The 25,936-nt window shown below is 52.9% G+C and overlaps 8 protein-coding genes across 8 annotated transcripts; 4 read left to right on the forward strand and 4 right to left on the reverse strand.

Annotated features, from left to right (window-relative positions):
- Positions 1-143: 143 nt before the first annotated feature.
- N7532_006531 (exocyst subunit SEC8) lies at positions 144-4,125 on the forward strand (the record flags this gene model as incomplete). Its single annotated transcript, XM_056619025.1, has 9 exons — positions 144-636; positions 699-872; positions 927-1,912; positions 1,968-2,325; positions 2,390-2,526; positions 2,586-2,721; positions 2,786-2,934; positions 2,987-3,094; positions 3,154-4,125. The coding sequence occupies 9 exons, from the start codon at positions 144-146 to the stop codon at positions 4,123-4,125; spliced, it is 3,513 nt and encodes a 1,170-aa protein (XP_056475184.1).
- A 608-nt stretch (positions 4,126-4,733) lies between these two features.
- On the forward strand, positions 4,734-5,879 carry N7532_006532 (putative extracellular cellulase CelA/allergen Asp F7-like; the record flags this gene model as incomplete). The annotated part of the gene is made up of 2 exons (XM_056619026.1): positions 4,734-5,402; positions 5,469-5,879. The coding sequence occupies 2 exons, from the start codon at positions 4,734-4,736 to the stop codon at positions 5,877-5,879; spliced, it is 1,080 nt and encodes a 359-aa protein (XP_056475185.1).
- Positions 5,880-7,381: 1,502 nt separating this feature from the next.
- Positions 7,382-9,665, forward strand: N7532_006533 (MDR family MFS transporter; the record flags this gene model as incomplete). Its single annotated transcript, XM_056619027.1, has 2 exons — positions 7,382-7,481; positions 8,353-9,665. 2 exons carry the CDS (start codon positions 7,382-7,384, stop codon positions 9,663-9,665), a joined length of 1,413 nt encoding a protein of 470 aa, XP_056475186.1.
- A 384-nt stretch (positions 9,666-10,049) lies between these two features.
- Positions 10,050-10,870, forward strand: N7532_006534 (uncharacterized protein; the record flags this gene model as incomplete). The annotated part of the gene is made up of 2 exons (XM_056619028.1): positions 10,050-10,552; positions 10,633-10,870. 2 exons carry the CDS (start codon positions 10,050-10,052, stop codon positions 10,868-10,870), a joined length of 741 nt encoding a protein of 246 aa, XP_056475187.1.
- Positions 10,871-11,571: 701 nt separating this feature from the next.
- Positions 11,572-12,501, reverse strand: N7532_006535 (basic helix-loop-helix domain-containing protein; the record flags this gene model as incomplete). The annotated part of the gene is made up of 2 exons (XM_056619029.1): positions 11,572-11,912; positions 11,973-12,501. The coding sequence occupies 2 exons, from the start codon at positions 12,499-12,501 to the stop codon at positions 11,572-11,574; spliced, it is 870 nt and encodes a 289-aa protein (XP_056475188.1).
- A 1,830-nt stretch (positions 12,502-14,331) lies between these two features.
- Positions 14,332-15,652, reverse strand: N7532_006536 (putative protein N-terminal asparagine amidohydrolase; the record flags this gene model as incomplete). The annotated part of the gene is made up of 2 exons (XM_056619030.1): positions 14,332-15,332; positions 15,469-15,652. 2 exons carry the CDS (start codon positions 15,650-15,652, stop codon positions 14,332-14,334), a joined length of 1,185 nt encoding a protein of 394 aa, XP_056475189.1.
- A 754-nt stretch (positions 15,653-16,406) lies between these two features.
- On the reverse strand, positions 16,407-20,937 carry N7532_006537 (uncharacterized protein; the record flags this gene model as incomplete). Its single annotated transcript, XM_056619031.1, has 5 exons — positions 16,407-18,811; positions 18,874-19,080; positions 19,166-20,126; positions 20,176-20,355; positions 20,425-20,937. The coding sequence occupies 5 exons, from the start codon at positions 20,935-20,937 to the stop codon at positions 16,407-16,409; spliced, it is 4,266 nt and encodes a 1,421-aa protein (XP_056475190.1).
- Positions 20,938-22,323: 1,386 nt separating this feature from the next.
- On the reverse strand, positions 22,324-24,118 carry N7532_006538 (uncharacterized protein; the record flags this gene model as incomplete). The annotated part of the gene is made up of 4 exons (XM_056619032.1): positions 22,324-23,222; positions 23,272-23,661; positions 23,730-23,961; positions 24,026-24,118. The coding sequence occupies 4 exons, from the start codon at positions 24,116-24,118 to the stop codon at positions 22,324-22,326; spliced, it is 1,614 nt and encodes a 537-aa protein (XP_056475191.1).
- Positions 24,119-25,936: the final 1,818 nt, after the last annotated feature.

Here is a 25,936-nt window from a genome sequence, read left to right on the forward strand (position 1 = left end):
GAAACTCGTCGTGCGGAAACTCTATCACTTGGATTCTGTACTCCTCCACGCCCATTGCGGCCCCGGCGCCCCTTGTCGCAGCGAACGAACGTCCCGCCAGATCGGCCTAAGCACCTGGCGCGAGCGACCAGGAGCCGTTAGGAATGAGCGGCCGAAGCGGATATGGCAACGGATACGGCTACAGCGATTCGAGCCGGTACGAGCACGGCGAAAATGGATATGGGGGTAACAGTAACCTGGGAGTGAACGGATACGGCGGTCGAGGCGGTGCCAGCTCATCGGCTTCAAGTCGGGATCGCCGCCCCGGTGGCTATGGTGGATTTTATCCGGAGGCTACTCAGCAGCCGTCTTTGTCGCCAAACCGGTCCCCGGAGCGCCGGCATGACCGGTCAGAGCGAGATCGACCGCCGGCCTCGTCGCAGTCTGCATCAGCCTCGCGGTCTCGGACACGAGGCGGTGACTCGGCGAGGTCGGAAACGAGCTACCAGAGCTTTAGGGACGAGAGGCCTCGAGAGGGCCGACCTAGACAAGATCATTCGAGAGATGCTGCGCGTTATGCGGACAGTCGCAGTCGGGACCGGAACGCTCCTCCAGCCGCCATGGTCAATACTTCCGGGGAGATCCAATCGGTCGAAGGTGCATTGATTCCTGTGATTCGCATGAGATATTATCATTGCTTACTGACTTTCCTGGTACAGCGGTTCTCCAGTCAATCCAACGCGACTGGGATTTCATGACTGATGCCGAATGTATTCCCGTCCACGTTGCTCTCAGTCTGATGGACACGAGCACTTTGGGTAAGGCAGAGCGCGAGCCGGAATTCCTGAATATGTACAACCAGATCCAGCGCACTCTCAAATCAATCGTGAACGGTGAGTAATAGTCCCAAATTTGATCGGCTTTCGTACTGACGATATTTGTTGCAGAACATCACCAGGGATTCAACAGTTCGATTGGTACATACCACATGATCCAGTCCAATATTTCAAGCTCCCAAGGTCGAGTTCGCAACCTCAGACATTCTTTGGAGGAGGCCAAATCCGGGTTATTGTCAACCAAGCCAGAACTGAAAGGGCTGGCGACCTCTTCTCAAAATTACGACGATATCTTGCAATTGTTCACCCAGATCGAGGAAATTCAGTCACTCCCGGAGAAGCTCGAGTCTCGAATTTCAGACAAACGATTCCTTGCGGCTGTTGAAGTTCTTCACACTGGATCACGCTTGCTACGTCGCTCAGAACTCGAAGAGATTGGGGCTTTGTCCGATATCCGAGCCTATTTCAGTAATCAGGAGACTTCACTGACAGAAATTCTTATAGAGGAGCTGCACGATCACCTCTATCTCAAATCTCCTTATTGTTCAGACCGATGGAAGGCTCCCGTCGGTGACGGCGATACCAATTCCTCAACTTGGGCAGGTAATCGCTCTTGGGAACGACCTGTTTACAGCTTCTTAGCTAAATTTGACCCAACCACGCCAATGGTCGAAGACGCATCCCGAAACCCAGAAGCTGACACATTCTCCTACATCCAGCTGTTGATTGAAGCTCTTAATAAGATGGGCCATCTCGACACCGCTGTTGATCGAATCGAACAGCGACTCCCGGTTGAGCTATTTGCAGTGGTTGACAAGACAAATGCTGAAGTGGACAACCGGTATCCGACTCCGAACCGTACATTCTCATCTCACGACAATCAACTCAAGTCCAACCTGCCGACAGAGACCATTGAGAAACGCGGTCACGTGCTGTCTGAATTCCTATGGGCCCTTTACGCCAAGTTTGAATCGATCGCCGAGGGCCATCGGGTTGTGCATGACGTTGTTGCGGCCATTGTGGAAAGGGAAGGCCTGGCAAAGGCCGAGACCCTTGGTGGTGGATTTAAAGAATTGTGGAAGCTGCTACAGAGCGAGGTAAATGAGCCCCAGGCAAGTATCGCAATTCTATACTGATGCATTTCTCTCATAGATTCGTTCTTTGTTGCACGACTATCTCGCAACTGATGGGGATGGCTCTTTCGGATCCAGAAGTGAAGAGGCGGATGCCCGCCGAAACCTCTACGCGAGCCACCGTGATAAGAACAAAAAGATGTTCAAGCTATCTGACATTGATCAGGGCTCTGAAATGAAGGCCGAGCAGGATGAGCTGGATGAAATTCTGAAGACGTCGGTCCCGGGATTGGTTTCAAAGACGAGACAGAAGGCGGCTGCAACCGATGTCGCCCAGTCTCGACAAGGAAACTCAGGGACTGGTCACAAGATCCTCCTCGAGCCAAGCGTGTTCAACATGCGGCTTCTTCTTCCACCTTCTCTCTCCTTTATCCAACGTCTCAAAGATATTGTTCCGGTTGATTCTGATATCTCCATGAGCACGTTGACTTCTTTTCCTAGATGACTTCATGGTCAACGTTTTCCTTCCCCAATTGGATGAGACCGTGACAGACTTGTGCACACTCAGCTTTATTGCTGCTGATGCATTTACCGAGGACTCTCAGTGGACCAAGGTCTCACCACGACCTATCTTCAAGGTATGTGCATCGCCCTTCTCATGCTACTTTGGGTTGTGGCTAATAGTTCTATTTTTCAGGGAACGGTGAAATTCATGTCCATTGTGCGAGAGTTCAGCAAGATGCTTTCGAGTATCCCACACGACCAAGCATTCACACAGCTTTTGATCGACCAGATTGTCACGTACTATGACAAGTGCTGTGGATGGTACAAAGGTATGTTCATAAAGCAAATGGCGAGGCCATGTCGTACCCAAACAATGGCTAAAATTATTTGCAGCGATGGTAACGAAGGTTTCCGCTCGCAACCGCGGAGGTGAGGTCCGGCTTAAAGCTGCAGCTTCCTTTGCCGAAACTGGTGATATCCACGATATTGTGGATGAACTGTGGAAGGGAGCTGGGGAGAAGAAGCAAACGCTGATCGATACTGTGAGAATTCCCATAGATCCATCTCCACCTTAAATTATGCTAATAGGCACAGGAAATCGATCTGCTTCTCAAGCGGACAGACCAGGTTCCCTTGGAGCCATACGACATTATCTCCGACCCCAAGACGGTTGTGGCTCTATCGCTCTTGTATAATAGCATGGTGAGTGTTGTCACATCCACTGTATCCCCGACCTGTGAATACTAAGACTATTTCTACAGCAATGGCTCGGAAGCCATCTTTCGAAGATTCGGCTCGTTGTCGACTCGTCCACGGAACAGTCATCGTCACTATCCTCGAATGGGCGGCCTTCTCGAAGATGGACACTGTTTGGAGCGATGAAGCCCAAGCACGACAGCATCAATAACCCGGTCTACCTCCCGCTTAATAATGAGACCGCGGCAGCTTTTGATAAAACGTTGCAATCATTGCATGGTCTCGGGTCTACCGCACTTCTGACATTGCATGTCGACATCCGCTGCGGCATCATCCACATGCTCACGAAGACCATGTCGGGACCGAACCCTCCCACCGTTCGAAATTCCGAGCCTGCCACACCGTCCCCGAGTACCACCGAAAATTGGTGGCATATCATTATGAATCAACCAACAGCGGCCTCTCCGACAATCCTGGAGCTGAACAGCGATTTAATTGCCTTTGACACCAATATCTCTACCTACCTCGGATCCTCCGAGCACTGGTTCATTACATCCGGCCTGGCCCGGTTCATTGACCGGGTGTTTGTTGCTTGTACGAAGTACATTGGAGCTATGAACGAGAATGGTGCCTTGCGCCTGCAACTCGATGTGCTTGTTCTGCAGCAGAATCTGAAGAACATCATCATTGACCCGACTGCTGATTCATCCAGCACGATCGAAGGGGTTTCCCACGAAATTGTGGCCCTGCCCCGCAGCGCCAAATTCCTGGACTGGTTCCTGGAGGGCGCCGAGAAGGCACTAGACTACTCCAAGGACGAAAAGGATGCGTTCGCCGCCGAGGGGGATCGCGCCTTGGCAGCAGGCAACGGGGAGCCGTTCACATACGATGAATTGCGCGTGTTGGTGGATCTTTGTTTCTCAGAGGTCCTGCGTGGTCCGCGAGGTGCGGAGAGTCGCGAGGACTTCATGTCATCCAAGAAGGCCAGTGCCGATGCACTACTGCGCCTGAACGAGGTAATGTGGGATGCGCGATAGAATCGCGGTTGTTTAGTTGATCGTGTAATGTAACCCAGTTTTTTACCTGTTGATTTTCGTCTTTGATGTAGAACAGGGCCCGTCGGGGCCGCAGGTGTGGCCCCAAACTTACAACCTCACACTTCATTTCAGGATCGCACCGTCCAATAGACCAGCTTAGGTTCCCAGTAGCACCCCGCTCGTTTGATGATTCTGAATCTCGTTTGATTAAGCAGCACCCGCTAAGCCGAGCCGGGCACGGCGCGCACCGTTTTCGGATCTCCTCCGAGCCTCATCACTGGCGGCCGAGTTCCACGCGTGTTTCAAGTCTCGAGATCTCATTTCTCTAAAGCCCTGTGGCTGTAAACAATGTGCCCACCGTCAGCGCCTAAGGCGATGGCCTGGATCCATCCAATCTATACGTTGTCTTTCCTTATATCTACCCTGCTCTCCTCTTTTCTCTTCCATTCTCACCTGTCTGCGACAGTTCTGTTCTACAGTTTGGGATTCGATATCCAAACGGCCATTCCTTCCTGGTGCCATTGTGTCCGATCTTTACACAATAGCCCTTCCCTTCATTTTAATCTGGTATCTACCTACCTATATTCGTACGACAACCGCGATCGACAATGAAGTATCAAAGTCTCGCTTCAGTCGGTCTTGCCCTTCTCGGCGGCGCAGTCAACGCCTCTGCTGGCCCTCTAGCTGTGCGTGGAGACACTGGTGTGTGTCCCAAGGGCTACTCGCCGACCCTCATCACTATTTCCGTGCCCATTACGCCGACCCCGACACCGATCGCGACTGAGGAAGCTACAAGCACTCCCTCGACACCTACTCCCGTCACCGAGACGCAAACTCCTGTCGGCGATGCCGCTGCTTCGGCTTCTTCCCCGATCTCGACATCTGGGGCTCCTGTCACCGAGACTACCCAATCCATTGTCGTGACTACCACTTCATCCATTGAGACTCCCGTTGTCCACGCCGTGGCCTCGACTATCTCGTCCGCTGTCGAGGAGACGACCACCTCACAAACCACTACCGCGGCCCAGGGGGCCGCAACCTCCTCTTCTAGCTCCTCTTCATCTTCGTCTTCCTCTCCATCCTCATCAGGCGGTTCCTCCGGTGAAGCCACTTTCTACGGCGGCAATGTCGCCGGCGGCACCTGCTCTTTCTCCGGCTACACCCTGCCCAGCAGCCTCTTTGGCACTGCCCTCTCCGTGGACTCCTGGGACGATGCCTCCAAGTGCGGTGCCTGCGTTGCCGTCACCGGACCGAACGGCAAGACCATCAAGGCAATGGTGAGTTCGGACAAACCACATAACAAAGCATACGCAAGTTGCAAGGAAAGCCCCTAACATAGATAGATCGTCGACCAATGCCCTTCCTGCACAAGCGGCCACTTCGATCTCTTTCAAGACGCCTTCTCCGAGCTCTCGGCTCTATCCACCGGCGTCATCGACATCACCTGGTCCTACACCTCCTGCAACCTTGACGGTCCGCTCAAGCTGAAGAACAAGGAGGGTACGTCCGAGTACTGGTTTTCGATGCAGGTTGTCAATGCCAATGAGCCGGTAACCAAGTTGGAGGTTAGCACCGACGGTGGCAGTACTTGGCAAAGCACTACCCGTACCTACTATAACTACTTTGAGAACGACTCTGGATTTGGTAGTAGCACTGTTGATGTGCGTGTTACCGGGGAGTCGGGGAATACTGTTGTTGTGAATAGTGTGGGCTGTGACTCTGGGTCGGAGGTTACTGCTAGCAAGAACTTGTGATGTACGAGTTGAGTATATTGTCAATTACATCACGCTCTAAGATGGAGGTTGGATAGGAAAGTCGAGATTATTTACTTCTATAATTGAAATACTTTGAAATTGGGCTTGATACAACTACACCCCTTCTGCCTCAGACCACACCCGTTCCCTCGCCTTTCAGGTATATGCTAGATCTTCAGTTGGGTATCCTGGCAATTCGAGTAGAAAATGAACACTTTCCTTTCTGCTCTATTGGGGGAAAATATTCTAGTCCGAAGCCCATTCAGTAAGGTTGGCATAGCGCATCACTCTCTAGAGCAGCTAGCCAGACAGCTAATCATGTACGTGACTGAAGGTAGCTGGCCGGGTAGGTGGCTGAGTATATGAAGTTTTTAGGTTATCAAGGCCATACCTACACTTATGTACTGGATGTTGCATTTAGCGTCGAAATTGGCACCATCTTTGATCAATGTTCTTGTCCTGGATTATCTGAGCAAAGACATGACAGGGGTGTGGTCTGAGACAAAGGGGGTGTGGAAGCATCAATCTCCTTAAAATTTTCATGTTCCTGAGATACGAGATTGTGGAGTTTGTCTTCAATGGCATCGTACGAGAGCCGATCTCTGAGTGGTTCGCGATATATGCCCGTAGTTGGAAGCTCGTATGCCATTTGTCATACATATCGATTCAGAGGTAGAAAAATAGGCATCAGCTTCGAAGCTAGGTTTAAGCCTGCGGAGCCTAGCCAATACGATCAATCTATACAAGGAAATTTGACGTAGAGGATTTCAGCTTTTTTGTATTACATGCATGCTGGATAGTGCTGCCTTTGTCTTTGTCATCGCTTCGGAAGTAAAGAAGCTCCGAGTTCGCCTGGGCAGTGTCTATGTCACGCTGGAGGCCAAAGCGATCGGAATCTTCACATTGTGACAATCAACCATAGAAAAGTTCACTAATCGGGATTTTCAATAATTCAACAAAAATTCGGTCATCACACAGCTGAGCAAGTCTGATGATTCTAAGAGACCACGACCAATCTATTCCAGATTGCCCGGCAATATGCTGTGCCTAGCAAATGCGACAATGGAGAACCACTGTCGCCCAAGCGGGCAAATTGTGAGTTCACCAATGCGACGAAAAATAATCGCTCCAATCTCTGGAAAATAATTGCAAAGTCTGGCTGTCGGCCTCTACTACGGTGCTAGCATAAGACCAGCAATGCGTGGCCCTTGAATAAGAACCGGGGCGAAGACCACGTGGAAAGCAAGGTCACGGTCAGCCGAAAGCCCGAACGGCTTTCCCCGACATCCTACAGTATACGATGACCTCGACAAACCCCATTGACGACGCCAAGACCGCCAGCACCTGATTGAAGGCGATCACATCGATTAATTTCAATCCATGTGATGTTGACCCGCGTGGCATTGCATAGCCTCTGGGTACATTTTACTCACACCGCATCAGGGCCCGTCACTCAGGGTCTGCTTTGAGCACGAAACAAGCATGGAACGCGGTGGGTCGGAATGGACTTAAGCATGGTTCAACTAATCCCGGCCTTAAGGTCACCACTCGAACGGGGCCGGCCCAATATACGCCCCGAGTTGGCGTTCTCCCTGGGAAAGGGTAAGGCGCCCGCAGGCTACAACCAGGGTTTTCCCCCGGAGCTGTCCTTCTCAGGTATCGCCAACGGCTGCCCGAGCTGCACGAAACCTGTCATGTTTTTCGTCCGGGTATTCGTCCGGGTGAGTCACCGCAGGTCGCTATGGTCGCGCTGGTCTCGTGCTGGGAAGAGGATTTGAGGCTATCCCGACGCAGCCGAGTCGCTGATTGGACGGTTGTGTACTTCCACCTCGTATTTGGCGGGCGCTACGCAAAGCCCATCCAAGGCTCTTGTTTGTTCCGCTGGGTTTTCTCATTTTTTGGTCGGCATCGGCCTGTTTGACGCCGATGCCCGAGCTGTGGAAGGCGACTTTTATAAGATCATGACGATCGCGTCGTTGGAGGGTTTTTGTTCCCTTTGGTCTACCCCTGGACAACCTGAAAGATCTCGGCAACCAACCTGACCTGGCACTCATCGGTTTTTGGTTCATCGCGTTGAATCAGCCACTATGACACCCGCCAGCAGCACCACAGACGTGGGCGTCGAAAGTTCACCAGAGAAAGTCGTAAAGGATATCGAAGTGCAAGAAAACCCCCAGCCAGAATATCCTGCACTTTCAAAAGTGATCATCATTATCCTCGCCCTATATCTAGCCGTCTTCTTGGTGGCACTCGATCAGACCATCATTGGTGTCGCCATTCCCAAAATCACCGATCAATTTAAGAGCATCGCAGATATCGCGTGGTATGGCAGCGCATACTTTTTGACATCTACTGCCCTGCAACCTTCCTATGGCAGGATCTATAAGATATTCAGCGTATGCCTCACCAGCACTGACTCGCATCTTTTCATCGCTAAATGATTGTTAGGTCAAATGGGGATTCTTGGTAGCAGTTCTAATCTTCGAAATCGGTTCTCTCATCTGTGCTGTCGCACCATCAAGCACTGTCCTCATCGTCGGACGAGCCATTGCAGGCATTGGCGTCGCGGGCATCTTCTCTGGCGCCATGGTCATTATTGCCGTCACCGTCCCGCTACCAAAGAGACCTCTCGTCTTTGGTGCATTTGGTATGGTCTGGGGCATTGCCTCCATCGCCGGACCGTTGCTTGGCGGCGCATTCACAGATGGCATTACATGGAGATGGTGCTTCTATATTAACCTGCCCATCGGCGGCCTTTCCATCGCCGTTATTCTCCTGGTCCTTCGCGTGCCCAACAAGAATGAGTTCACTGGAACCTCTGTTTTGAGCAGAATCAAGCAGCTGGATCTCATCGGTGCCAGTCTGCTCATTCCAGCGATCGTTTGTCTCCTGCTTGCCCTGCAGTGGGGAGGAAACAAATACCCGTGGAACAATTCTCGCATTATCGGACTATTTGTCGGCTTCGGCCTGATGATTATTCTCTTCGTCGCCTCGCAGCTCTATCTCGGAGAAAAAGCGACGCTACCACCACATATTTTGAAGAAACGAACTGTCGCTGCGGCCTCATTGTACGCCCTGTTCTTCGGTGGCGCGTTCTTCTTGCTGGTCTACTACGTGCCCATCTACTTCCAGAGTGTCAAGGGATCTTCAGCAATGAAGTCGGGTATCCAGCTTCTGCCGCTGATGTTAGCGACCGTCGTTTCCTCCGTTGTCTTCGGTGGTTTGATCACGGCTGTCGGATACTACACACCATTCTTGATTGGCAGCACCGCAATTGCCGCGATTGGAACCGGCCTGATCACCATGTTTGATGTCGACATCTCCACCGGCAAGTGGATCGGATACCAGATTGTTGTTGGAGCGGGCGTGGGTGCAGGATTCCAAGTCCCCATGACGGCCGTTCAAACCGTCCTGGCACCGGAGGATATCCCGGTCGGCACAGCGGCCGTGATGTTCTTCCAGACTCTCGGTGGTGCTCTGTTCATTGCCGTGGGTCAATCTGTCTTCCAGAACGGATTGATCAGTGGGATCTCCAAGTACACGACTGATGTGAACCCTGTTGCCATTGTTGGCGCCGGCGCCACTGAGATGCGCAAGGTACTCGGCGACCTTGGTAAATTGGACCAGCTGGATGGCGTTATCAAAGCCTACATGAGCGGATTGAGAGACTCGTACCGCGTGAGTCTGGCGCTCATGATTGTTGCGTTTGTGGCGAGTCTCTTCGTGGAGTGGAAAAGTGTGAAAAAGGCTGGCGAGAACAAAGAGGCAGCTGTTCCGGCGCTGTGACGATATACGCACAAAATTGACTAGATCGAGGCTCATACACTCTTACAATACTGGATTGGGGCCGAAAACATTGTACAATATCATCAGATAATTAATGAATCTCCTTTCAATGTGAAGTGACCATGAGCTTGACGGATCAACCGACGACGTCGACTCGCTGAACGCCATTCTTAAGGATAACGCCGCCAACTGCAAAATCACCTACTTCCCCTACGGCGTTTACACCTTAAGGACACACTCAAGATCCCCATCGGCTCGCGCATCTTGGGCGAAGCCTGGGCGGTGATTTCTGGCGCCGGTGACGCATTCAAAGACGACTCCATCCCCAAGCCAGTCGTGCAAGTCGGTGAAGCCAACGACGAAGGCGTGATCGAGATCCAGGACATGCGATTCAGCGTCGGCGAGGTCCTTCCCGGCGCGACAATTCTGGATATTAAGGCCGCGGGCAAGAACCCCGGCGACGTGGGCTTGTGGAACACCATGGTAACTGTTGGCGGGACAACTGAGACAAGTGTCAAGGACAACTGCAACAATCAGGATACATCGAAGTGCATGGCCGCGTACATGGTGGCGCATCTGACGGAGTCATCCTCTGCCTACCTCGAGAACTTCTGGGGCTGGACTGCTGACCATAACCTCGACGGCGGATTTTCGAAGACGATTATCTCGACTGGCCGTGATGTTCTCGAAGCGACAAAGGGTACCTGGCTTACTGGTACTGGATCCGAGCATCACTGGCTATACAACTACAACTTCCACTCTGCTCAGAATGTCTATGCCGGCCTGCTACAGGCCGAAAACCCTTACATGCAGGGTGATGGTGCGACGCAGACAGCGCCTGCACCCTGGACTGCGGAATCTTCGCTCGGTGACCCCGATTTCGCTTGGTGTGACGACGGGATCAGAAGTGTCGGACTTCTCTGGCCACGAATGTTGATGGCGGGAAGGATATCCTGCTTTATAACAGTGCGGCGTGGGCGTTCTTCAATGGTGAATGGAATGGAGACTATGGTTCTCAGTGTGATGGATCTTGCCAAACGAATATGATGCGTGTGGCTAATAGTCCTGAGAACTTGGTCTGGTACTCGATTGGAACTCGTAAGGCCGATGTCATGATCTTGGATGATCAGTCCAATCCCAGCGAGTATAACCATTCATGTGGCCGGGAGGCGGTTCTCCAGGCCTACAGGCAGTTTGCTTCTTAGGCGCAAAACTGGCAATGGAACGATGAGATGCACCTGTACATGTGATAGATGTCAACTTCTCATCTGGCTAAATCAATGCAACTACTCTACCTTCCTGCAATGGACATACCTACGCTTCGGCCTTGACAACGTTCTGTTTATACAACCATGCCATCACTAAAAATATACAGGTGGAAGTGTAATAATGATATGGAATTGAAATTCCAATGAAATTGCATGATTACCGACAGCACCAGAAACCCATCCGATCCCGATTCGCCAGCCATCCCAGGTAACGATGTGAACCACAAATAAAGATAGAGAATTCAGCATAATAGCATACAAACAGCAGGAATAGACAGAGGGGTGATGATAAGAAAATAGCCATAAAGCAAAATGATTACGCCACTGTATAAAACAATTAGCAACTCCGGCGGGTATATACCTTTGGTTATAGTGTGTTCTTACCTGAGTCTGCGATGGTTAGCCAGGTTGACATAGATCACTAAAGCATGACCGTAGCGGGGCAGATAAATATGGCCAGTTCATAAAAAGCCGTGATTGATGAAAGTAAAAAGGGAAAGAATAATCGAAAATCCGACCCCTAAGAAGAAAGGACCGGGACGCGAAGAGAGGGTATGTTCAGAAAAAATTGGCCGTCGAAAAATAAAGGAATAGACGGTCGTAAAACGTGCACAGCCGAAGGTCGTCGGAGGATCGGCTTACTCCAAGTCGAAGCTCTCGAGCTCCTTGGCCTCCTCATAATCGTCAAACTCGAGGCCAGCCTCGCGGCAGCGGTTCAGCCACTTCTGTGCAATGTTGTTGCGACGGCTAACCTCGAGCTTCAACTTCTGGTTTGAGGCGCTGATCTCCGACAGGGCGTGGTTGGTAGTCAAGCTGTGTTGCTCAAACCGCTCGTCGATGTTCTTCTTTTCCTCCTGGAGCTGGCAAATGTACTCGAGGGCGCGCTGCAGGATGGCACCCTTGTTCTTGTCGCAGTTGGGGACAACACGGGCGATCTGATTGATACCCTCGTTGATGGCCTCGCGGCGGCGGCGTTCAACTGTTGAGAACATTATTTAGTATACGACGAATCATAGGGACAGATGAAAATGTAACGTACCCTCTTTGTGGTTGTTCTTGCGGATCTGGTGCCACTCCGGGGAACCGACGGTGGGCTTCGAGTTCATGCTCTGGGCCTCACGGGCAGCATACACAGCAGCAGCGGTGGAGTTGTGGTTGTGGGCGCCAGGCATCGGGCCTTGGCCCATATCATCAGGGAAGCTCAGACCCTGGGTCAAGTTGTTCGCATCGAAAGCAGAGTCAGGAGGAGGCGGGTACTTGTGTTGAGGAGTGTTGTGGGCAGCGAGGGCAGCCTTCGCGTTCGCGGTGAGAGCGTTGTCATCGGACATGCCGTTCTGGGGACCAACATGCTGCAAGATTTGCTGGTCGATGTTCAACTCAGAGCCGGTGTTGGGGAGGCCATGGTCATAGTTGAGGTTGTGGAAGTTGTGCTGGTTGTCGGGACCCATGCTGCCGTTGCTGCCGTGAGACGAGCGGTTCATGCGTTGGGCGTCGTGGCCAAGGTCTTCAGATCCCTCACGCTTGCGCTTGTGAGCACCGTCGGGGCTGTTCATGGTGGGGTCGGACATAATAGTCGCGATGGTTCTGGCCAGGCAAGAGGGTTAGTCATCGACGGGGAAACAAAGATGGGCAAAAGTGAAAACACGAAAGCGGTGTCCGATGTGGGAGAGTGTAAGTGAAGTGTGCCCGACGATGAATGTATGGGATGGTAGGTTGGACCCTTCCTCGGTAAGATCGACGGTCTCCCTTGGGGTAAACAGGGAAACGCGTGAAGCCGGGCGCGCCCACTAAGACTGGCTCTTCCCACCCGGGCCAGAGGCCCCAAGCAGTCTCCTGCCTGTGGGATATCCTTGGGCAGCTGCTCAGGGGATGCGCAGAGCTTAGGCTATCTAAGACATTGCTCAAGCTCCTCGACAAGCTCCTCAGGCCTTCGCGGCGCGGCGCGTAGACATCAGAGGCGCGTCATGGCCAACGACCGATGCGACCGGCGAGGAGGGGGAAAGGGGGGACAGGCTCATGATGGTGCGATGGCGATCGCATCGCGACAGCATCGACACGACATGAATTTTGGACATGGGGGAGGGAGCTGAAGGGGCCGATGGAGTCGTTACCTTGGATGATCTCTTTATCACCTGACAGGAAGTCACCTGCCACGGACGACAACAAGACGAGGTCACGTTGTTCGCGATATCGGAACTTCGAAATAGATGCCCCAAAAAAGAGGGGGAAAGAATATGAGGGAAGCGAAAATGGCGAGCGCGATGGACTCGGTAATGAGGTCTAAGCAGGAAATTTTTCACGCAAAAGGGATGTTCTTGAGGGTGTCGAGCGACGGCGTCGAGAGGGACTGCTCACGTGGAAGGAGGAGTGAGGTGCGCTGGGGGCGGCCGTAGCGACCAGAGGTGAAGGAATGTCACCTGACCGTCCCTCTGTTCCGCGAGCCTGGACCGCCGTCCGCCACGTCCTTTCACGTATTCTATATAATTTTGGCCCGTTGCACATCCCAATTACAGTCCGAAATAGGCGGCCTTGTGTCATTTTACTCCAATAATTTATCTCCGTTCTCTTCGGAGGCCCATCAGGAATCCTGCTCGAGTCGACATCTATTGCAGCAATCATGTGCCCGGATCCCGTGCCCCTCAGCACACTCTGCCATTCTGCCGTCTGATTGGCGGGCCTCCCGCAGCCGCAGAATCACGTGAATGCACGGGCCACCCTCCATCAGCGGCTTGGCGGCCTTCGCTGGATTTGCGCGTCGAGGTGTATATACATTCTATACTTCAGACTCCCGTCGAGTTATATCTAGAGAACAGTCATACAATTACCACTCCCGTACAACTACCAAACCCACACATCTGGACCATGAACAATATCTTCCATTCAAATGCAACAATACGCCCTCTTCCCCATCACCTCGTTGATCATGTCTTTATCACATGAGAATCCTCCTCCACCCTACTAGTAGAAAACTCGCGCTAGGGTTGCACCCGGGCAGTCTGCGATCACCCGGTCATGAGACTTTATCGATGAAATAAGGTGGACATTCTGCAGACCTCGACGATCTCCCATGCGATCACGATCATCGGGCCCGTTAGATCCCCGGGCTGTGCGGGTAGTCGGCATCGATGGATCCCGGCCAGGCCTCTCCACAGAACGAGCATGGAGAAAAAACCATTTGACCTAGAGTAAGAAATATGAAACTGATATCTGCCCAGGGGTCTTTCTAGGGCCTCCTTGGCCACCCTCAAGTTGGATGTGCCCAAAGATAAGTAGTACCCAAACCGCGTGGTCGTCGTTTCAAGACATAAATGCAAACCACAGGCAACCATACCAGACGCCTTCTCCACCCCTCATCAACGTGCCCCTCCTTACAGTACCTGAGTACGTAGAGAAATGTCTCACTCCCCGCGCGACTTGCTCCTCAATCCAAACACCATTTTCGGATCTGCCGTGGTATCCGCGAAACAGATGCCTTCTTCCCCCGCGCCCAGCAGATCCCAGCAGAGGATCTTCACATCAAAGTCGCGGCCCTCGTCGATCTCCACCGCGCCCCCAACACCTGACCCATCCGAACCCCCTCGAGGCCGCTGCGTCACAGCAATGACGGTGCTCGTCCCCGCATAACGTGCGGGTGGCTTCTCATCATCTGCCGCGGGTTCTTCCCCGGAGCGATTGGCAAAGACGATCACCACCTGCTTTCCTTTCTTGTGCTCGTGCTTGGCGGTCCCGTCTCCTTCCAGATCGGGCCCGTCCACATTCTCCGCATGTTGCATCTTCTTCTCGATCAGCGGCCAGAACCGCTGAATCCAGTAGTTCAATGTATCCAGATCCGGCTCGCCATGTAGTCCATCCAGCTCTTCCCGACTCATATGCGTCAACCACGCCATGGACAAAACGACCAGCTGCGTCTTGGAGTCGAGGACTCGGTTGGCAAATTCATATGCTGTATATGGCGCTTCGAATTTGTAGGGGTTGATATCCATGCAGATGCCAAAAGTGGCGGCGACCCGCTTCTCGGATGCATGTCGGGGGGTATCACTTGCATCTGCATGATCGGCAGTAGACACCGACCCTTGTCCCTTTTCAAACTTACCCTGAGAGGGAAAGCAGAGCTCGCGAAATCCCCGCTCCACATCCCCCTCTGCAGCCCAGGTCTCATCGGTAAAATACAGATAGCTCTTGCGGTAGTTGTGGATGACGTCGCCGTTCTCATCGACGACCACGAGCGAGTTGTAAAATCTTATGTCTTGACTCAACTCATCGTTCTCGATCTCAGGGTATCCCACGCAGACTTTGCATTGGAGGCGTTGCGCCGTTTCGCGTGCCCATGCAGCGCTGGGGCCTTTGCCGACGGGCTCAAGGAAGGGTTTTACCGCCTCTAATGAGGGGAAATTGTAACCTGAAACAGTGAGCAAAGATGTCTCAAGTCACACAAAACAATGAGAAATAGTAACAGCACGATAAAGCAGAAGCAGCCAGCCGTGCACGCAGTGCGCTTCAGCCTTTCCTTCCCCTGCACTCATCTCGAAACGTACCTGTCAAGGCCATCTCAGGCAAGACCAAAAGCTCCGGTCTCAACTGCTCCGCTCCAATCCCAATCCCTAGATCCTGTCCACCAATGGAAACGGCCTTGCCATTCTTGAGCAGCTCATTTGCGCGTCGGATGTTCCCATCCACATCACCCAGTTTCGGGGCGATTTGTAGCGTAGCAATTCTCATTTTTGCGCGTGTTGAGCTTGAAAACCCTCTTATCCTGCAAAATTCTCTGCTCCGGGATAATTCTTGTCTTGAAGACAGGTGGTTTGAGCAAATATCCAATAGCGACCTGTTTGTCGCGCGGCGTCGAAGCGCTTGTGTCCTAGGTCCGAGGCGGACGCAGCTGAGAGCTGTAGCGGCCAGAATGGCGCCGGCAGATACCACGAGGCGTCAATCTTTCTCCGAGTGAGGTGATTGAGCGATGAAATAATAGTGAGCGAGATTTGAATAGAGACTCGGACATGCGTTTCGCAGGGAGATTGTGATGCTGTAGCGCGTGGTGAAGAAGCATTGAGCAGAGTGCGGAACCTCGGATTGCTGACTGAGACAGAGGATCGCCGCTGCCCGACAACAACATCCGCGTACGCCAAGCGTGAACAAAGTATCTAGAGAGAAACTTTTTACGCGATTGAAAATGGCAAAAAGGTACTAAGATACTTGATGGACCATCAATTGAATATTTAAAATAAATGGGGTATTGACTAAATTTATGGTCGCCCTAACACCAGGTAAATGTGCAAGTGTGCGCATGATAGACGAAGATGAATGTATCCAACGGTAACCTTCAACTTCTGCCCACAAGATAGAAAAAATATTGTACAGAACCTTTGTAACTCCTGGTAAAAATGCGGACCACTTCAAAACTCCAAATAAACTTCTGCGTCATGACAAGATAAGCGCCCCCCAAACATCGTCCTTCCCCCCACCCCCCAATATCTCACTCTCTCTCCTTCTCGTCGTCCTTGCGCTCCTTCTTGCTCCCCTTATCCTTCTGTTGGTCTGCCTTGCGCTTTTTCGCGCGCGAGAAGTCCAGAGGCTTGTAGGCTAGTCCGTGGGCGCCAGTCGCGCGAATTCGGCGCTCGGAAGCAGACATGCTTCGACCCAAGCCCTCGGCGACATCCGGGGCATGCGCTACCTCGTATCCGTGAGATGCGGGAGACAGGGCAGGCGGAAGATACTGGCTAGGCTTGGAAAACTCGCTTGCCTTGTAGCGCTTCACGATATTCATGCCCTTGTTCATACGGCAGGTCAGCTTCTCGATCGGGTCACGATAAGACCGGCACATCTCGGCGCCGTACGACAGCGAACCGTACAATGGACGTTTCGGGGTTTCACTTACCGGAGTGCGGGCCTTGGGCTGCAGGTACAAAAGCGACGTCGGGTTGTAGCTGGAGCTGCTGACAGACTTGGACTTGGGTTTACCGAATTCGGGGGAGTTCCAGCGTCGAAGCTCCTCGGGCGTTGGCGGGTCGAACATGCCAGGTCGATTGCGGAAGTTCTCAGCAGCAATGCGGGCTTGAGTAGCTAAGAACTCGTGCTCGTCAATTTCAAATTCGCGCCGGGGTTTGTTCTCGGCTGCAGGTGCTTGCTTAATTCGTCGGTGGCGATCAATCACCTCCTGAGCACGTTGCAAGCAAGGGAGTTTTGGCAGCTCTTTGGCATAGTATTCAGCAACCGACCATTTCGTAACCGGAGCGGAGGACTCGCTAGAGCTCGAAGCCTCGAGAGCATTAGAGCTGGCGGTCACAGTCGACTCATCAGGGGTTCTCTTGTGAGATTGAGGGGCAGAGGGCAGCTGAAGGGGCTCTTCCTGCGATCTGTGTTTGTGGGTCAATGTTTGAGCTGGCTCGGTCAGCTTCGGAGCCGTGGTGGGCTGTGTCTTCGGTACTTTGTTTCCGTCATTGTCGATCGTGGCCACTGCCTGAGGTTGGATAGGCTCAGGTTGCTTGGGCAATGCTGGCTTTTCTCTTCCGAGCACCTGGGTTTTCTGATCCGTAGTGGGCCCCGCAGAAGCATTGACAGGCGGGAACAAGGGCTCGGGCGCCGAGAAAGCCGACGGCGCAAAAGGCGAAGGTCCGGTTGAGGCAGGTGCAAACAGACTTGGTTGAGGCAGGGGTTTCGCAGGAACCGACTTTGAAAAGTCGAAAGCCAATGCCGAAGTTGCCTGGGGGGCTGATTTTTCATTGCTTGAACCCTGTGGGGCTTCATACATCGAGGGCTTCTTGAAGCCATTGAAGCCTGCAGGCTTAACATTATCGAAAATGCTGGAAGACTCATTGCTCGAGCTGATTCCAGGTCCAATTGAAGAGGATAGCTGAAGGGGCTGAGGGGTGGTATTTGGTGCCAGGAAGCTGAAAGGATTCGCAGGAGCAGGTTGAGAAGTTGCCGGAAATACAGAAGCTGGACGGGCGGATTCAGGTGCAGCGTTCGTCGTTGCCGTGGCTGGCTCCTTTGTCTCTGTCGCCGGAAGTGGGGATTTGGCGGGTGTGAAGAGGGATGTTGCAGGTTGGGAGGATGGCTGAGTGACATTGTCAGGACCAGAGGGAGTCGAGTCCGAAGAATTGGGACCGGCGAAGAGAGAAGCGGAGGGATTAGGTGCCGGGGTCCTTTGCCCATCGGTGTTGCCCGCGTCGCTGTTCGCGAAGATGGATGTCGACTGTGGCAAAGCAGAAGGTGTGGAAGCAGGCTGACTAGCAGTCTGCGACGGCGGAGCAAAAGCAAACGGGTTCGATCCACTGGCTGTCGAGAAAAGCGACTTCGGCGCTTTGGTGGCCGACACGGCTGGTTTACCCTCGGTTTGGGTATCGGGAGTTTTCTCGGCCGGTTTGGGGGAAGTAAAGGGTGAAGCCGACGGCTGAGCGGGACCAACCGTTTGCGAGTCTTTCGTAACACCGAATGGATTAGACATAACCGGGGTGGCGAACAGTGGCTTCGGTGCTTCGGTAGCCGGTTTTGCTGCTTTGGGCTCGGTTTGGGTCTCCGGTGCAGTGCCGGCCGGCTTGAGGAAAGAGAAAGGGTTTGGAGGCTGAGCCGCAGCTGCAGCCTTCGAGTCTTTGGCCATGGCAAACGGGTTAGTCGTAGCCAGTGCCGGTGGTACAAAAGTAACGGACATACCGAATGGGTTGGTCATTGTCGAGGCCGGTGCTGCAGCAAATGGATTTGAAGCAGCGGGAGCCGGCGCGGGGGTGGGCGCGACCGAAGCTTGCGAGGGTGCGCCGAACGTTGAAGCAAACGAATTAGGAGGTTGTGCGGTTCCGAAGGGGTTTGGAATCGAGGTAGTTTCAGTTCCAGCTGTCTGATTTGGAAGTATGGAAGTCGGGGGGTTGCGAAGGATGGAAGGGTCTGATTTTGGAAGGGGTTGGATGTCGGTGCAGGCTGCTGAACTTCCTGCCAGGCAGAAATACCTTCCATGGCAGTCGTACCCTCTTCCTCAAGTCCAGTGTCCTCTGGAGTCTTACTCGGGCGTTGTGGGAGTAAAGATTGATCCACCATTCCCATTCTCGCCGCTTCGCGAATGGACATGCCTAGGATAATGGCAACCAAGCTTCTGCCCACGCGCTTGTTCTCAACGCAAGTTTCGGAATAGGCATGACCCGAGGATGGAGAAAACGCTGAGAGAAGTTTAGTAATTGGTATTGATTATGGGGTAGCGCGACAAATGTCAAGACAGGGACGAGGGAGGTGAGATGAACTTACCCACTGAGTCAATATGGCGTTGGCCCCAATTCACATATTGCCTCCCTTCTTCATCACGAGCAAATTCGAGGCCTTGTTCCTCGATAAACAAGATGGTCTCGGCATCGTCATCGAAATGCAACACCCGCGTCAGCTCATCCAGGGTCCATTCGTCGTTCTTGTGCTGCTGGGACAGCGGCATTCGACAGTAGGCCCTCCAGATGTCCCGAATGGTTGTTTGCCGGACATAGTTGAAATAGATTTCTGCAACACAGCCCATGAGATACGAGACACCGGGGGAATTGACGATGTTGAAAAACCGCTGATAGAATCCCTGAGCGACTGCGTTCGGTCGACGTGCATCGAGAGTGCCCTGAAGTTGCCACGTGTTGCAGGAAGCAGCATAGAGTTCCAAGGCCACTTGGACTGGAGGAGACCTCACTAGATAAACAGGCCACCTCTGCACACGCGCCTCGAGATCGGGCCGCTGGTCGTGGATTGAGAAAATGATGTAGTAGGCGCGGAATTCAGCCTCGTTGGGAAACATGATACGGCCTCGGTTGTCGTCATAGTAGTACATCAGGGAGAGCATGGTGTTGTTCAGCTGCTCACGCTCCTGATGACTGTCAAACGGCTCCTCGTTCGCTGGGCTCGAGAGGAGATGGAGCGCAACGATATGGAAACGGGCAATCCGCTCCAAGCAGGTCACTGCGATCTTAACATCGCTCACGTTGGTAACCTGTTGGACAGAAAAGTCATTGCGGATGGACCGAGTCCGATCCCAGACGAACTTGTGAATGAGACCCAGCGGCTCGGGTCCATCGAGAACATATCGAATGAGATAATTCGTTGACTGCAGAAGAGCCTTGGGTGTTCGAATGTCAGACGGAAGTTGCTCATCGTAGCCAGCAGCCGATCGTCGGAAACGCTTCAGCATTTTCCCCTCCATGTTTTGAAGAGCACCGGTCGACGGGTGGAGGTACTAAAAGGAAGTCAGAATTGCTTAAATCAATTAACGAAGATTTGCATACCTTTTCACTCTTATCCACCATCTTTTGCACAATCCGCTGGACCATTTCGAATTCGGGGCACATGTCTTCGCAAGTACCCACCGGGGTAATTGCTTGTTTGAGAGAAGTAGGCTGATTAGGATCAGCCATGTGGCCATCTTTGATGGCTTGCTTCCTCTGGCGGTCACGATCGAGTTTCAACTATACGAATGGTCAGTCAGTTGTCCATGTCTTGAAGTTGACCGTGAAACCATTTGAGGATGAGCTGACCTGTTCGTATCGTTCTGCATATTCTGCCATAGCAGAGCTGTCCTCCACAGGTACGGGTTGACCGGCGGCTTGCTTCCTCCTCTCCGACGAAGTCAGGTAATGTTTCTGCGCTCCTTGTTTGCCAAAATTGGTATTGTGAGCGGAAGCGGCAAATGGCGAGTTGATGTTGGCGGCTTGGCTCGGTTGGCCGAAAGTGGACCAGGGCGACTGTTTCTTTTGAAATTGGCCGAACGGTGAATTGGTGTGCGGGGGGGTATTCGCTTGCAATCCCGAGGCAGTCGACTGGTGTGCACCTGTGGTGCCTGCACCACGACCACGACTTGCGTTCGCACCTGCACCACGGCCTCGACCGCGGTATTTGGCCCCCCGAGAATTGCTTGCTCCTCTTGGAGGAAATGAAGACGTGCCGCGCGCCGAATGCGCTCCTCGACCACGACCTGTCGAGCCGGTACCGGTCTGTCCGCCTCGCTGGCCACGGCCGACGCCGCCAAACGGGTTGAACGTGGTGGCCATCTGATTCACAGTCAACCTCTTGTCAACCAGCGAATGGGAGGGCGCACCACCTCCGGCCACTTCACGTTCCTCCCAGCCTAAAATTCCTTCGGAGTACAATGCGCGATCGGGGTTTCGACAGTTGGGCTCGGATTTCGGGGTTGATTAAGGAAAATATCAAGCTGTTCGACCGAACCGTCCGCCGGAGCGGCGTCCTAATAGTTAGTGCATGTTGCATATTGTTGCTGCGCATTATATCTGCGCGTAAAAAGCCCATGCGACATAAATGAAGAATCGGCTTCAGATCGGGGAGACCGGTCGCAGATGGGTTCGCGGGGCACGAGTCACACGGGATGTTGGCGATATACCTTATCGAATAGCCGAGTTTGAGATGCTAAGGCTAGTAATGAGCCTCTGGGGTCATCAAATTCGTGGTTTCGTGAAGGGAGTCGTAAAGCGCGCGATGGGGTTGATGTTCAGGGTGGTGACGGGTGAGCAAAGGTGAAGACGGTGAGAAGATGTGGCAAAGAAGGCGGCGTTGCCCTCTCTGGGCAGTGAAAAATGGCTGCTGCGATTGTGTTTTAACGATGTGCAACACGGCAACGATTTGGAGGCGGTGATGGGTTGGGTGAGGTGGGAGATGAAGATGAATGTGATCGCGCCTGCATCCTCTCGAGCTCCTAAGACTCGGACGCGGCTCCACTATTAGCCGCGCGGAAGCGCTAGTCCCTATCCGCACGAAGGGAAGACATGATTGAGGTTCATCATCACAAGGAGGAATTTCTAATTAGAGTGTTGCATGCTCTGTTAAATTGCACGAGGACGATATCAAAGGAAGCAAGCGACTTCGTGGTATTTTCCTGGAAAAGGATCGATTGACATCATTTCGATCCACTATCTACCAGATATCGTGTTTATAAACAAAGCCCCAAAGATGCACAGGGAACAAAAAGAAGCATGTACAAAAGCTATGAGCAGAGGTAAGCAACGAGTATTAGCGAGAGTGAAGAAGGGCAAAAATATGTAAAAGGTCCCAAAATCCAAAGCGTAAAAGAGCAACCGGAAGATAAAACAACCAACAGTAAAAGCAGAACCAGAACCCAAAGTATTTTCAGGAATAAGAAGCAAAACAGCATTTTAACCCAAGTCTGCAGGCACCAACCATCTTAGCGATACCGACCTTTTTTGATTCACAGAAGAAACATCAATGAGGAACGCAGAACCAACTCCAAGAGACCAACAAGTAATAAACACCCGCGCAAAACCACCTTGTATAGAGTGCGCTTTCACATGGTATGCATGGTATGATAATCAGAGCCATTCAGTCGTTTAAGTCATCAAAACCCATTAATATCCTTCAACAAACCATCCATATCAACCCGGGACCAGCCCGACCGGTCGATTGAATCAGACAGAGTGAGAAAGAGTAACAGGAGGCAGGCCATGTGGGTGACCCAGCGAGCCAGTGCGGAAAGGCAGAGCCCGTCCAGTGGCCGGGTCCACAGGCGACTGGGCATGAGGAGACATCTCGTGCATGTGAGGCGGAGCCATTGGCATACCGTAGGGCATGGATGTATGGGGCAGCGGCTGCGAAGAGGGCGGCGCACTGTAATCCACCTTGTAGTCGACAGGACCGAAGATGTTCTGACGGAATGAAGGCGTCGACCAGGAATCATAACCAGGACCGCGGGGCTGATCCGGTGTTGAGCTTGGGAAGCCGTTCTGGGGGTAGTCAAAAACAGGGACCTCGTGAGGACTGAGCATCTCAGTCGCGATTGGAGTGCTGAGCATGCCTTGCGAGAAGGAGTCGGTGTATTGAGGCGGGGTGGCGTAGAAGTGGCGATCTTGCCGGCCTTCGAAGGTCAGAGGCTCACCAAGGGAGAAGCCTCCTGGCAAAGAGCGAGGAGGCATACCCACTGGCATGTTGTCGATAGGGGTGGTCAGAGTGGCAGGGGCCTGTTCAACAGTGGAGCTTGGGGTCAAAAGGCCCTCCTCGATCCGCTCAGCAGCATCGAAATTGGCAGGCAGGGCAGGAACATCGCCCGAGTCTTCCTCCTCGTCACCGTCACCATCCCCCTTGGGGCTGGGTCCACGATTCTCAACATAGACCAGAGTGTTACCATCAACCTCACCGCGCTCATAGCGCTCTTCCATCTTGCGGACCCGAAGAATCTCGAAGATTATTCCGATGTGCGAGGGGTGCTTCAAGCTCCGCTTTGTGTCGCCAGCGACCTCCTTAAGCTTATCAGCAGTGATGTGGTAGTGGCCAAGCTTGCGAATAATGTGAAGTAGAAGTTCAATACGGTCTAGTGCGATTAGCAAGTGGCAATCAGAGAGAGGAGAAAGAAAACATACACTCCTTGCGCAAGTGATCAGGCTCCTTGTGCATAACACCCGGGGGCCACCACTCAGGCTTAGTCTTTTCGGGGTCGCCAGTGGTACCAGGTGCAGACCCGGCAGGAGGCTTGCCGCCGTTGTATGGGTGTCGCACTTGCTTGCGAGGCTCAATGAACTTGATGAAGGCCTTGGCCACCATGCGGCAGTTCAGTTGCTGGAAGTGCTTAAGAGCACCTTCGTAGTAGTTGATGATCTTCTGAGTGTCTCCAATGCGGAGCGCGGTGGTTTCACGGCCACCAGGGGAGATGTCATCGCTGTCAGAGTCTTCAGCAGCGTGGTCCTCAGTGAAAGAGGCCGAGGCCGAAACTGGGATGTTGTCGCGGCGGCGTCGAACACGACGCGGGGATGCTGTTGAGTTGGTTAGTGTCGAGTTCTTAGGGTATAATACAAAGCAAAGCATTGCAAGGTAGGCATACGTCGGGAAATAGGCTGGCGGCCTTGAATGCGCTCGCTCTCATCAATCATATCAAGAAATCTCTCGCGAACTTCAGCAGTGAAAGTGCTGCGGTAGGAATAGTTGTCCTCCATCGAAGCGGACTCCTCAGTCTTCACCTTACCATCCTTGTCAAGGTAGATAAGGGCGTAGTGGGCGAAGGGAAGGTTCAACGGGTTGGCCGTGTGACGAGGCGGGCGGATAGCCATCATAGGCTGCGGTTGTTAGGACCAAAATCTAGATCAAAATCCAGGGCGTGTTGTGTAGTTCCTAACTCACAGGAGCCACGTCCCAGCCGGGAGGTCCTTCCATGGCGGAAGCAGAGCGCTTCATGGCGCCAGAGGAAGGATTGGGTTTGTGGTGATAGACCATGGTGAAGTGAAGATTGGACGCTCGACCGTGGTTGTGGCACGGGATGCGCAGGAAGGCACTGTTCTTGCGGGCGAATCGAGACCAGTGATTCCGTGTTGAAGTTGTATTGGAATTCTTGTAAATAGTGCGGTGTGGGGTTAAGCTTGTGCCCGAGAGCGTCAAGAGATCGGGATAGTCCTTCTTATAGAATCGAAGACACCGCTTGACAGGCCCGGAACAGCTCTAGATTGTGCTGGTGGAGCAAGTCTGTCAGTTTCCTGCTTTGCTCAGAGCGAGAGCCCGTATGGGGTCCATCCGCTTCCCAATGCGGTCACTGACAGCGTGCCGATGGCCAACGGTCGTTCTCCAGTGCGTGTGCCCCCGGCGGGGCGAACAACTGGATGACATCCCGCTGGCGGATCGCAGTCACGCTTATTGGAAACGGAACTATCCTCGAGGTGACGAGCAGGGATATACATACAGTAGTCGACGATCGAAGACGAGCGGTGGAGGCCGATGATATTCCAATGGTTCGCCTGGAATGCGAGGGAAGACTGCAGGTCGAACAGAAACCAGTTGCTGCTGGCAACCGCCGAGTGGGCGAATGCAGGAACTAGAGCAGGCGTAACGAGTTCCCCGGACGAATGCTGTAAGGTGGACGGGTGACACAGACGGGGATGGGCCGGTTGTGTAGGCAATATCTGGACCGGGTGGGTTGAAGCTTAGACTTGGACCCGTAGTATACTACTAGTTGTCGTAGTAGTAGGTCGACAACGGGTTGCGGTGGGGTCGGTTGAAGAGAATGAACCCAAGAATTGACAGACTGATGAATTGCAAGAGGGGAGGGAGGAGGTTTAAATCCTGGGCATCTACTCGAGAAAAAAGCGCAGGCCTGGGGAAGAGTGGCTATTTCAGCGGTCCAGGCGAATTGGGGTTGGGAACAAAGTACGAAGTACCTGCGAATAACGCGGTGGCCATACTGTGCCACATCGAGGAGGGATAATCCTGGGCAGGATGAACAAGCCGGGGGATCCCCGGCAGCTTCTCTCTGATCGCGCTATGCAGCATGCAGATTGGCGTAGTGCAGTTCCAGTGCTTTAGTTGCTGTTAGCGCGGGTCCAAAAGTCCCTGTCCCGATTCGGGATCCCTGTCCTACTATTTGTAGATCGCGGATTTTTGGGATTTTTTTATTTGATTTATTATCAAAAAAATCGAATTTTTTTTATTCTTTAATTAATGAATTAATTGACAGCCCCGCCTTAGCGTCGGAGCACCCCAAAACAGCGTGGCGCTGTCGATTATCGATCTGCCTATGCTGTTGTTCTCCCCACTCGTCCAAGGCGCTGTCAATTCCAAATGTCCGCGAACGATCATCTTGCCTTGACAGTGTTCGACTCGCATTGTGTGTGCTCGCTCTGGCGAAAGGGTATTGAGAGTAGATTCAACGGGGAGGTCAAAACGGTTTCGCGCCCACTTGCTCCCTTGTTGACGGCGGGTTAAACCGCGCGGATCCACGCGACCCAGGGTTTCTTTGTTTGACTGTTAGTACTGGTAATGTCGTAGTGAGTGTCGAGGTGTGACTCCTAGTCGTGAGGGGCACGGCTACCCACCAGTACCTGCCCCGAATACCTCTTGTACCTCTCGAAAGTACCGGAGGGTTAGATCTTGATGTCAAGCGTGCTGTATCAAACCGGGTCACACCAGCTGTCAGGACCGCGTTCGTCAGAGAACCGCACAGGCCTTGCGTCGGGGCCCAGCACAATGCAGATCGGCTCAGCTTCGGAGCTTCCGCTCTGTGCGCGATCATTGTGCATCTCTCTGCTTTGGGGGGTCTCGCTA

This window comes from Penicillium argentinense (genome assembly GCF_028826775.1).
Source record: "Penicillium argentinense strain IBT 30761 chromosome Unknown utg000005l_segment0_segment0, whole genome shotgun sequence".
Classification (NCBI taxonomy): Eukaryota; Fungi; Ascomycota; class Eurotiomycetes; order Eurotiales; family Aspergillaceae; genus Penicillium; species Penicillium argentinense.